The following is a 12,256-nucleotide window of genomic DNA, read 5'->3' on the forward strand; positions in this document are numbered from 1 at the left end:
GCCAGAGGACAACCTGCAGGAGGTGGTTTTCTCTGTCCGCCCGTGGGTCCTGGGAATTGAACCCAGGTCCTCAGTATTGGAGGCAAGCACTCTTACCCACTGAGCCATCTTACAGTCCCTAGGCCCACTTCTTATCCCACTGGGAGGTTTCAATTCTGGCCAATGGAAAACCTCCCAGAGAGGAAACAGGATATGTCCAGGGTCCTGGCTAATCAGTGGAGCAGTCATGGACAAAGCTCCACTTTCTTGACTGTAATCCAACACTGATGTCTCCTGGCCAATGTGCTACAACACTGACCTGAGGAAACCCTGCGAACAGTGAGCCTGGGCAATTCCTTCTGCAGACGACACAGCCCACACAAGTATCACACCGACACACATGGATTGAAAGGTCCAATGTCTAAGTTAAATAACCGAAACCCAATGGAGACAGAAAGGGCAGATGACAAGTCAGCCTCCACATGAATCTCCTTCCACACTTACAGGGATTCAGGTCACACATACCAAATCAAGATTTTAACCACACACTGAAGTTTTAGTTATTATTTATTACCATTTGTGGTGTCCATGTACTTACACATACTACACCAAGTTCTTAAGCGTCAGCTTTCAACAGCTGGAAAGTAATAAACTCACCTTCTTTAGTTCCTAAGTTTCGTAATGAAAACACTCACCACAATGGATTCTGCTGTGAGCACCTCTGCAGCACTTCTCTCATTTTGTCTAATATTTTGCTGATTCCAGCTCCTGCCTATTTATTAAAGGGAACAACTATCTTGCTCCTGCACTGCAAAGATAAAGGTGCTCCACACAGACGCTCGCCCAGATTAGACTTATCAAGACTTCTACCACATCCTGAGAGTTTACGCAGACTGAAAACTTATGGAGCATGTCACCTAAAAGGCAGCTCCACCACAGAAAAGGTACAACTTCACATTCCTGGAAAGATCATGACCCACATGGAAAACCCAACTATCTAAAAGCTCTAATGTTTGCTAACCATCAATAAGTCACATGACTGTAATAAAGCAATTTCAAGGCAGAATTTAACAACATGTAAGAAAAGTTAAAACCACAGACTTCAGCCTGAGATAGGGAGGAAATTTAATATGAAGATGAGCTTAAATCTCAGCCCTAGGGAAAAAAGGGGGGGGGAGTGTAAAAGAAACATATACAGGATAACAGGGAACTATGGTTGGCCACATAGAAGCAAGGAGACTCTAGAGCTTCTCTCAAAACTGAGCCACATATATAATTATTGTGAACACTAGTCTGAATAATTTGTTTTATTAAAATTGGTGTTCACTACTGTTCGACTACTAAGTCAGACATTATGAGATTATGACAGTATTAAAAGCCAGTCCAACTTTGGTTCAAATCTCATAAAAAATTAATAACCTTTTAAAGGATTAATAGAAGATCATTAATTGGCTTTTCTAGCTCCCTAGAGTCTGTTCTAGTCCATCCAATTCTATTTCTTTCCTGGTGCTGGTGGTGAACACTGTTCCCACTGAGCAGCAGCACATCCAACCTGTGCTACTGTACGCTTGCTTAAAAAGATTGGGGAGGGGCTGGAGAGATGGCTCAGAGGTTAAGAGCACTGACTGCTCTTCCAGAGGTCCTGAGTTCAATTCCCAGCAACCACATGGTGGCTCACAACCATCCGTAATGAGAGCTGGTGCCCTCTTCTGGCCTGCAGACATAACACTGTATACATAATAAATAAATCTTAAAAAAAAAAAAAAAAAAAAAAGATTGGGGAAATGGCATGTCCTTGGTTTATCACGGTAAATAAGTGATAAATTCTAATAGCATTATGCAGAATTTTAAAAGGCATTAGCATTCCACAAAATTAAACAAGGTAAAAATAAAGGAGGAGCTATGCAGAGACCACTCAGTGGTTTAAAGCACTTGCTGCTCCTGTAGAAGATGCAGATTCGATTTCTAGCACCCATTGATAGTTCACAACCCTATGTAACTTCAGTTCCAGAGGATCCAACACTCTCCACTGACCTCCATGGGCACCAGGCATGTGGTGCACATACATACATACAAACATACATACATGTACATACATACAGGCAAAACACTAAACCCATAAAATAAATCTTAAAAAAAAATTAAGATTAACAAAATTCATTTAAAGGGAATTAAATAATGCCTTACTAACTTTTCCATTAAAAACAAGCAGTCTTAACTGGGCGGCAATGGCGCACGCCTTTAGTCCCAGCACTCGGGAGGCAGAGCCAGGCAGATCTCTGTGAGTTCAAGGCCAGCCTGGTCTACAGAGTGAGATCTATCCAGGACAGGCTACACAGAGAAACCCTGTCTCGAAAAACCAAACCAAACCAAATCAAACCAAACCAAACAAAACAAAAACAAACAAACAAAAAACAAAAGAAAAACAAGCAGTCTTACCTGGCTACATCAAATGATTGTGCCTTCTGTAATTTAGTGTTTAATTGTGACCCTGGACCAGATCTGCTGAAGGAAGAACTCTTTGGCAATGTGGCTGCTGTAAACATAAAATATTATGAGTAATTTTAAGTCTATAAAAATTAGAAATTTTTCTTATTCAAAACATGTAGCCGGGCAGTGGTGGCACACACCTTTAATCCCAGCACTCGAGAGGCAGAGCCAGGCGGATCTCTGTGAGTTCGAGGCCAGCCTGGGCTACCAAGTGAGTTCCAGGAAAGGCACAAAGCTACACAGAGAAACCCTGTCTCGAAAAACCAAAAAAAAAAAAACAAAACAAAACATGTAAACACCGAGTCATAAAATCTAAAGCAGTGACAACCCTCCTTTTCCTCAGTGTGGAGTCCCAGCTACGAGCCCTTTACTCCGTCTCCTGCCTAGATTTACTTGTCCTGCTGAGAAGCCCTGACTGAGCCATAACGCTGGCATCCATAGAACTTTGCTCTCTAGTGAACATTTAGTATCACATTTTGTAGGTACTGTTCCAAGTCAATGAAGTAATGGCTTAAATATATGTAAGATGGCATTTTCTGCCCGGAGGTGGTGGCACATACCTTTAATCCCAGCACTCAGGAGGCAGAGGCAGGTGGATCTCTGAGTTCGAGGCCAGTCTGGTCTACACAGTGAGATCTGGGATAGCCAACGCTACACAGAGAAACCTTATCTCAAAAAACGAAACAAAAAAAACAAACAAACAAACAAACAAAAAAGGCATTTTTTTTACTACTAAATTATTAGTTCCAGATGTAGCAGCCAAGAAGTCACAGGCTGGCCAGTGTTGGCCAGATAACTGTGATGCTAGGGAGGGACAGATTTGTATGACTCTCATTTGACCTGATGAGACCCTACCCATACCCTCCACCCCTCAACCCTGCCTAGTGTCTTGTAACACTTGCCAGAGCGTGTGGATTCCCTCTTCCACGCACAGCTGCATGAGCTCCGTCAGCAGCTAGCACAGACACAGTCACTCACTCACACGAAGGACTGCACAGGACTAAACTAATGGAGGCCCAGTGCGTTCCTTCTCTCACTGGAATACACTGCCCTAAGTGCAGGTCACCTCAGGAACAGTAACAGTGACACAGATATGATGCTAAAGCTTACGTGACGGTTACACTGCTAAATTTCCTCAGACAGACCCAAGCAGCTTTTTAAAAGATTCCCAAATTGCTATAAATTTTTATGATTGTTAGACCGGGCTATCTATATCTACAGAAGATGCTGTCTTTTAATTATAGGAAAAGACTTTGAATAAAGTCTCAAAATGAAATTAAACCAAGAACAAAAATAACTACATCCTTTCCTTCAATTAAACAAGCGCTTAATATTGTAAGCTTAATATATCTGGCCATTTAATTGACTTTCTTCCCCCATTCAGCCTGGTTTGTTCTCCTTGTTCAAAAATCCACAGTGCTCACTTTTCCTCACCATGGAATTCTATTCAGAGGATGGGCTTGTGTAATGAGCCATTCACAGAAGTTGAAGAATAGAAGTAACCGATACTTGAAAATACAAAATGTTCAGATATTGCTCAGTCTCTGCTGCTCTTATTGAAAGGAAATTATGCTCCTGGCTTTCACTGTTGAGTTCCTTTGTCTACAGAGGTGCCCGAGTTCTGCAGTGACATTCCCTTTCCCTCCTGCTACTCTTAGCGTGCGCCATGTCATATGCTGGGAGAAAATGAGCATCCAACAGGAGCATGGCCTGCGCTCTCTTTCTCTGTAAGGAAGTAGTATCCTTTAGCTCTAACTAGAAAGTAACACGATATCTACAAGAAAGAACAGCAAGCTGTAAGTGGTGGCGGGTCTGCCGTGGGCACCTACCAGGATGAGCAAACGCAGGCAGAGGCTGGATGACGGGAGGCGTCCCGTTGGCCAGGGGAGGCACTGCTGCTGGAGGAACAGAGGACACTAAGGGTGGAGACATTCCAACGACGGGGATGGAGCCCATGGGCACTGGAGCAACAGCCGTAAGTGGTGGCATGCTGGCAATTCCTCCTATACCTACAAGAAAACAGCCCAGCCAAACTCAGCCAGTCACATGGTAACGTTCAGCAACACTGAACCCAGTCCTGCTGTCCCAGATGCAGTCTGTCCCAGATGCAGTCTGTCCCCACATAAAACCGTCACAGGGCTGAGAGTATGGCTCGCTGGGAAGTGCTTGCTTGGCTGACACACACAGCTATGGCTTCCACACTCAGCACCGCACGAAGAAAATTCTTTAAGCTTACACACACACCCTCAGGTTAAACAGTCAGAGAAGACAAAGGTTTATGTCAAGAATCACAAGGCCCTTGAGTTCTCTTTCTCATGTGGCCCATGGTTAGTCTTTACAGTTTCCTCTATCACCCACACTATACTTTTCGGGAACAACAAGGAAAGGACTGCACGCACAGCCTGAAGACGATTCATCAGGACGAGGATCAGTAAGAAAAGCATGAGGGTCAGAGATGTAGCTCGGTTAGTAGAGCGTTTTTGTGGTACACAGGAGTCAGGGGTTCGACCCCCAGGACCACACAAACCACGTGTGGAGGCACATGCTTGCAATCCCAGAACTCTAGAGAACTGTAACCTCTGATCCAGAACAGAGTTGTAAATTCAAGGTCACCCTTAGATACATAGAGAGTTTGAGGCTAGCCTGGGCTACAGAAGACTGTGTTTAAAACAACAACAAAAAACAGTAACGGAAGTAGATTTAATGGCAACAAACGTACTGTATAGACTTTGGGTCTCATTAATTTTTGTGTGATGTTTTTATTTGCAAGTTCTTAAAGAAATAATAAAATTTACCAAAAAATTTAAAAAGGAAAAAAATAATGGTGCCAAAAGTAAAAGCAACAAATCAGCCATTTTTCCTGCCTCTTCAATATATATCGCACCTAAAAGTAACCAAACAGTTACTGAGAGAAGTATCTCTTTATAAATATGTTCTAACCAATAAAAGCATATTGGGACTAGAACAAATGCTCTTTTATATTTGTCTCCACTTAAACAGCTTCGTGCTTTTCCTAAGTAAATATTCTTGTAAAGTATAGCCAAGAGTGGTGCCCATGTCTACATCCTAGCACTTGGTAGTAGAGGCAGGAGGAGCAGGGGTTCGAGCCCAGCCTAGGCACATGCAACACTGCTTTAGAAATACATTAGCTAAGTGTCTATCATTACTCAGCTCACTACTGAAGCTCAAAGGGTCCTCCTCTGGGCAAGGTGGTCTCTCCAGGGTGGCACCTTCCGAACTGACCACTATCAAAGAACACACCTTCTAAGTTCATCACGGATACGTCATACTTTAAGTCTAGAACCAGGTATTTTCTTTTTCCCAAGAAATTCTGGTTTCCTATAGCAGGAAATGCTATGTCCACAATCTGGGGATGCCACAGTTGCTGAGGTCAACCATTGTTTTTAGACCTTTTCAGTGGAGAGGACAGAGAAAGGAGGTAGGTGATGAACAGACGGAGTGGATGGGGAAGTGAACACAGTGAAGACTGGTATACCCCTGAGACCTGACAAGCTGGCCAGAGTTTGTCTGTGCTCCATTTGAAAATCACTTTTTCAGGACACTAAAAATCCCTGGCTCAGCCAGGCGTTGGTGACACACACCTTTTATCCCAGCACTCGGGAGGCAGAGCCAGGCAGATCTCTGTGAGTTCGAGGCCAGCCTGGACTATAGAGTGAGATCCAGGACAGGCACCTAAACTACACAGAGAAACCCTGTCTCCAAACAATCAAACAAGCAAACTCCCTGGTTCATATTTCCCTGGGAATCCTGACGATGTCACTCAACTTTCTTTTGCAACAACGCACTCCTGTCAACGTCTGAAACTAATCTATCTTCCCTTACGGACCACATGATTTCCTTTTCTGCACGCTCACATGATATTTAAAGTGGAATTTACCCCAGGGCTGGTCTTTTCAGGTTAAGTACTATCAGACATGCTCTTCTACTTCAGGAGAATGGCCCTGAATTCCTGTTACGGTTTGCTTTGTTCCCTGGTGGGAGATTCTTCATGAATTCCTACCCAACTTTTTTAAAATTTCAGTATCTGTCAGTTCCTTTTTATATCTACGGCTTCATTTTCTTCTAATTTTAAAAAAGGTTTTTATTTCTCTTTAGAGTAGTATCTCTGAAGTTGCTTCTAGCTTCATTTTCTTCTAATTTTAAAAGAGGTTTTCATTTCTCTTTAGAGTAGTATCTCTGAAGTTGCTTCCAGCTTCGTCTTTGTTTCTAGAATAAAGGTTCGCTGTCCACTCTTTGCTGAGCCCTGCCACCTCGCTACTGGATGTTTAAATCCTGGTTTAGCTGGTGTCTGAAGACCTGTATCACGTCCACAGCATCCTGCAGCTTGTCTGAACCGGTGGTATCACCTCCTGCAGGGGCGGAGGGACCTCAGCTGTATCGTGGTTTTCTAATAATAACTCCGTGTAGGATGACCGGCTCCAACCTCTCTGTTGTCTATTTGTACTGAGTCCGTTTTCTGGACTTTCCGGTCTCTGCACCACGCCCCCACTTCTTCAGCACTTCCTTCCCTTGTCTCTTATTCTGCCCCATACGCCTAGCCTTGGGATGGGCTTGCTCCCGAAGGGTCTAGGTGAGCTGGCGTTTTGGGTCGCCTATTCCAGGTGTTTGCAGCGCCCGAGATTAAACCCGGGACCCCACACAAGGAGTCAGCTGGAGTAGGGGTTGTGGAAACCGGACTGCCCAGAACTTTCAGGCCTTCTGCAGGCCCCTGTGTGCTCTGACTGGATGGATCCAGTTCCTTGGGAATGTCTACCGACTACTTTACTGCTTTTCTTTCTCAACTACATCAGACAGACGATTTTCTTCCTTCTGCTCCGCACTGTGACAGACTTACACGCTTCTACATTGCTTGTATTCCTTTCTTCGGCTTTCCATGTGTGTGCCGTGTGCAAAGTGTGTGTGCTTACAAGTGTGTAGAGGCGAATCCTGATCCACTTTCCTGAGGCAGAGCTGCTTGCTGCTGAGGCAGCAGCTTGCCAGACCCACCCTCTGGCAGTTGGCTTGCCCTGGAGGTCCCGCCTCTCCCTCTGTGTGCTGGGGTTACAGTTGCCATAACACCTGTTCAACTCTGAAGCCGGTTCTGGGGATCCAGACTCCTCTCACACACATGCTTTCGTCACTAAACTCCCTCCCCCACCTTGTATCTCCTTTTTCTAACAGTCAACACAACTTCTGTACTTTTTAAATGGGGCTCTCTCAGCCCTCAAGAAGCTGGAGCAGGACCAGGAGCTGGATGCCAGCCCTGGTGACATAGTATGTTCCAGATGAGCCTGGACTACCAACTAAGATCCTTTCTCAAGAAATACAACACAGTTATTGTCCCTAGGTGATAGGACAGTAATTTTCACGTTCTCAATTCTTTTTGCATTTTTCAACTGGTATCCATTACTATACAATGAGAAAAACTCGCAACCCTTACATGGGAGGGATGAATTCAGTGCCGTGAGCATGCTAACCATATGTTTTATTACTGAGCTACACGCCAAGGGCAGCTCTTCATTTGGAAAAACAATACTAACAATGTTTATAGGTATTGAAAGCACAGCACATGGAAAGAATTTCCAACCTGGGTAAGTTTACTATTCACAGACATCTAGAGGATTGGTTTATAGGCCTCACCCACCTTCAACACTTTACCACACATCTCACTGCAGCGGATTAATTTAATGTCTCATGTATCGACACGCATCACGCTGATTCAGGTACAGATACCTGATGGTTGTGCTAAAACAACCGTCTAAGTCCTTCAGGACTTTCAAAAGTATGACACTGGCAAACTTCCAAGACACTTCATCTCTAGAACTACAAATTCTTCATCTTAAAGAAAGGAAAGTAACCTTGAAAGAAGATCTTAAAATAAATAGTATGTCAAAATTGTTACTAAAAAGACTACACAAAACTAGTTAACAGTTTAAAACAATCACCAACTAGAAAAGCATCGTTTAAGTCTCCAAATGTTAAACTCTTCTTCTATTAGAGTTTTTCCAGGCTGGCCGTGAGTTTGCAATCCTGTCTTAGCCTCTAGAAGCTGGCATTCCAAGCCTGTGCCACCATTCCAAGCTCCTTTATTGCTTTAGCCCCACTGCAGAGCCGAGACAGAACACTTGCCTAGGGCAGCCAGATCCAGGGCCTGGTCCCCAGCATGTCAAACCAACAAATGCATACAACCCGCCTGCAAAGCCTACCCCTCCTCTCACCAAGTGACTGCATTCTGTCTGTCTGTTGAGACAGGGTCTCTGTGTATCTCTGAAGGGCCCAGAACCCACTACATAGGCCAGGCTGGCCTTAACCTTACAGCAATCCTCCTGCCTCTGCCTCCCAAGTGCTGGGATTTTGGGCTAAGGAATGATTTTCTAGTGAAATATATTTATTGGAGGCTGAGCCTGGATGCCATCACTTCCTATGACGCTTATTCTTAATTCTTGGAATTCTCCTGCACCACTGGGCCTTCCTTCCCTTTCTATACAGTGCTGGAACATCTCAGCTGACCATCAAGCCCTCCTCTGGCTCCATGCAGGCACTGGTTCCAAACTCACGTGGTAAAGGTCACCGAGATGCCCACAAGTCAAGTTCAATCACGACTTTCCTCATCTCTCGGGAACAACTACTCAAGCGGTAGCTCACTCCACTCCCCTTGACCCTTCCCGGGCCCTGGTGACCATTTCCCTCCCGCTCATGCTCCTGGGTCCTCATCTGCAGTGCCTCCCCTTGACTCCAGCTCCCAATGCCGCACCACACCAACACTTGACTCCATGTGCCCTCACTACGCTCTCCACCCACGACACTGCCCTCCACAGCACCGGGCTACATTCCTGACCCAGCTGCCTCACTTACGAAGACTTGATGACAAGCCTGTTTTTCTCCTCTCCAAAACAAAGCCTGCAAGGCTAAGACGAGCCGGCGAGGACCGCCATCTGAGCCGAGAGTGGAACTGGACTCCGGTAAAGACTGGCTCTTTGAGTAAACTCGATGGACTCCTGTACTTTCAACTTCTCTTATGCCCACAGGCTTTATTTATTTTCCTGAAGTCAGTTTAGTGAAGATGCTTATGTGGTGACAAGCAGGTGAGAAGACCCAGGCTGAGACCGGCAATGCAAGGGTTCCCTTGGTAGCAGTGCGAGCTGTACAGTTGTAAGACACTAAGCAGTGAGCCCAGAAATGCCTCAAAAAGAACAGCAATGCTGACAAAACCGAAAACCACAGAGCAGGAAAAAGAGAAAAGAAATTAAGTGACAAAGAAAAACCTGCGTACAATTTAGGGGAAAAAGAAGGAATGGGGCATCATTGTTCAGTGGATCCTTTCTCCACATTGGGGTCTCTTTCGGAGGAGTCCAAAAGAAAACCAAGCATGCCTTAACAAAATCAGCTGCAAGTACCTTCAAGGACTCAGTACAAAGTCCACTTGTACATAGGCTAGCTAACTGCAGGCTAAGTACTGCAAACACAAGGCAAGTGGGTCTGCCATGTGCTAGTCTGACACCGTTCACTTGGGCCCTCCCAGTCTTTGTTCATGCCTAGCTTTGTGTTTCTTCTCACAGACCCTTGTCCTACTAAAGATCGCCCTGAGCTCACACCTTCCTCTTAGAACGACAATACAGAGTACTGTGACTTGTTTGTGATGTCCCTCACAGACTGAACGTTTGTCAGTGCTGTGTCGGGAGGTTTTTGACCCTTAGGTGCCAGAAGGTACTGTGCAAGCTTCCAAAGGAGGGAAGCAACCAAGTCCTCCTCAGCTCTGACACCGCAACCACCACAACGATGAAGGCTGGCACAGGACACAGGATGCAGCGGTGACGCACACATTGGCGCTAACCGGCAGCTCTCGGATTGAATTTCAGACCCACTCAACAAGAGAGAAACCACGCCTGGTACTGGAAACGCAGCCAGCTACCGAGGGCTGGTGGAGTTCTGGGTCTTGGAGAAGGACTTACACCTGCCACTTTACTAAACCGGCATAACTCCTAACCACCTTTTAAATCTGTGTCCTTCTACCCTCAGGTAAGTGCAGTCTTCACCATCGTCAAGGAGACTTCCCTCTGCAACAGAGGGAGACCATGACAAACAACTACAACCAACCAAAACGCAGAGCTGTGGAGCCCAGGCCCAACAGATCCATCTACAATACAGCTCCAGCACTTAAGGTTCAGGGATCATTGCAGGAGAGAGCGGAAAGACTGTAGGAGTCAAAGGATCGGGGGTTTGCCATGAAAGTGTCTCCAGCAAACGTCAGCAGATACACCCATGGAGTCTCCTCAACATGACTGCCTAAACACGAGCTGAACAAGGACAATAACAACAGGCATACTACAGTGAAAGGTGACGGGGGTCCTCAACCCTACATGAAGAACTATATGCAGCTAAGGAATGCAGAGAGAGTGGGTAGGGAAGAGTATACCAATTGGTTATCCAGTGGTTAGCCCTGAAAACATACATATAAAGCAACATTATACAGACTGAGTAGGTTGTATTTACATATTTAGGAATATACACACACACTTAACAACAATTAATGAAAAAACAATTAATGAATTTGAAAGAGAGCAAGGAAGGGTGAATGAGAGGGTTTGGAGGAAGGAAAGGGAAGGGGGAAATGCAATCTCAAAAAATAAAATAAAAAATTTTAAAAATTGAATAGAAAAAAAGACAGATATCACAGTCCAAAGGAACTATTTATGTACAAGGAGAAACAAAGACTCTGAAAACCCAAGGGATGTGGAAAGCCAGGAGACAGAGCCGCAGCAGCAGAATGCAGGCATGTTCCTTAAACCCAGAGAGGGTGAACCTCTCCATTGTGATGGTCTTTACCCTTGGGGTCAACGTGGACAGCACTACCTTTCTGAAGGCTGTCTTTTTTTAAAGATAAAATCACCCAAGAATTTTACCATTTCTGAGGGGAGAAGGGGGAAAATACCCATTTTTAAAACACAACAAAACATAGGCAGCGACTCATTTTCAGACTTACCGAATGCTGGTGCACTGGAAATAGCAACCGGCTGCTGCTTCATGACGGGGGGAAGCGCAGAGGGCAGCTGATAGCCTTGGAGCTTCAGCTTGATGAGCTTCATGGCTATGGAGAACTCCACCTGGTCCATCCTCCCGTCGTTGTTCATGTCAGCGAGGGCCCTGCGAAGAAAGCGCAGCACAGGCTCAGGACAACTGGGACTACCAACTCTTTCTCAACACCACTCCTCGGGCACAGACCAAAGAACCGGCTCCTGCGCCCTACAGAGAACAAAAGAGCTACGGGGTCTGGGGTGGGGTGGGGGGAGAGTCAGTAGTCTTAGGTGACTATACGGTATTCTGCACCCTAGTTATTCTTTACCTACAGAGACACAGAGGGTCTTTCAGCCTGAATTTGAAGACTTGCTACTTTTTAAGAGATTTCATTTGAATAAAGAATGTTCTAAAGTTAGATAGGGGTGGAGGTGACACAATTCTACGACAATTCTACAAACACTGAACTATATGGGGTAATTTCAAAAGGTAAATTTGTTACATGAATTACGTTGTAATTAAATGTTATTAGAATGGATCTGGAAATAGTGTTATTTCTAGAGATGCCAAGTTAAATTCCACTTCCATGGTGTTTGTTCTACATCCATGGGAGATGAATGGCGTGGCATGCTATCCTATTCTGGGACACTACTACACCGTGAGAGCTCTTCAAGTTAACTGCTTTTAGAACCCTGCCCTGCACACTCACTGTTAAAGCCGTGCTTAGGAGTGTGCTTGCTATTTCAAACCATCCTCAAGCATCCACGGCCCA

General features: G+C 45.1%; 1 protein-coding gene across 4 annotated transcripts in view; it reads right to left on the bottom strand.

Annotated features, from left to right (window-relative positions):
• Positions 1 to 12,256, bottom strand: part of Itsn1 (intersectin 1) — a 189,273-nt gene that overhangs the window by 108,853 nt on the left and 68,164 nt on the right. For all 4 annotated transcript variants that reach the window (XM_059276967.1, XM_059276968.1, XM_059276969.1 and 1 more), the window contains exons 5-7: positions 11,453 to 11,613; positions 4,299 to 4,478; positions 2,419 to 2,515 (exon numbers count right to left, since the gene is read on the bottom strand). In XM_059276967.1, coding sequence (XP_059132950.1) covers positions 2,419 to 2,515; positions 4,299 to 4,478; positions 11,453 to 11,613 — 438 coding nt within the window. The remainder of the gene's footprint in view (positions 1 to 2,418; positions 2,516 to 4,298; positions 4,479 to 11,452; positions 11,614 to 12,256) is intronic.

The sequence above is a fragment of the Peromyscus eremicus genome, chromosome 12 (assembly GCF_949786415.1).
Source record: "Peromyscus eremicus chromosome 12, PerEre_H2_v1, whole genome shotgun sequence".
In the NCBI taxonomy this organism is placed as follows: Eukaryota; Metazoa; Chordata; class Mammalia; order Rodentia; family Cricetidae; genus Peromyscus; species Peromyscus eremicus.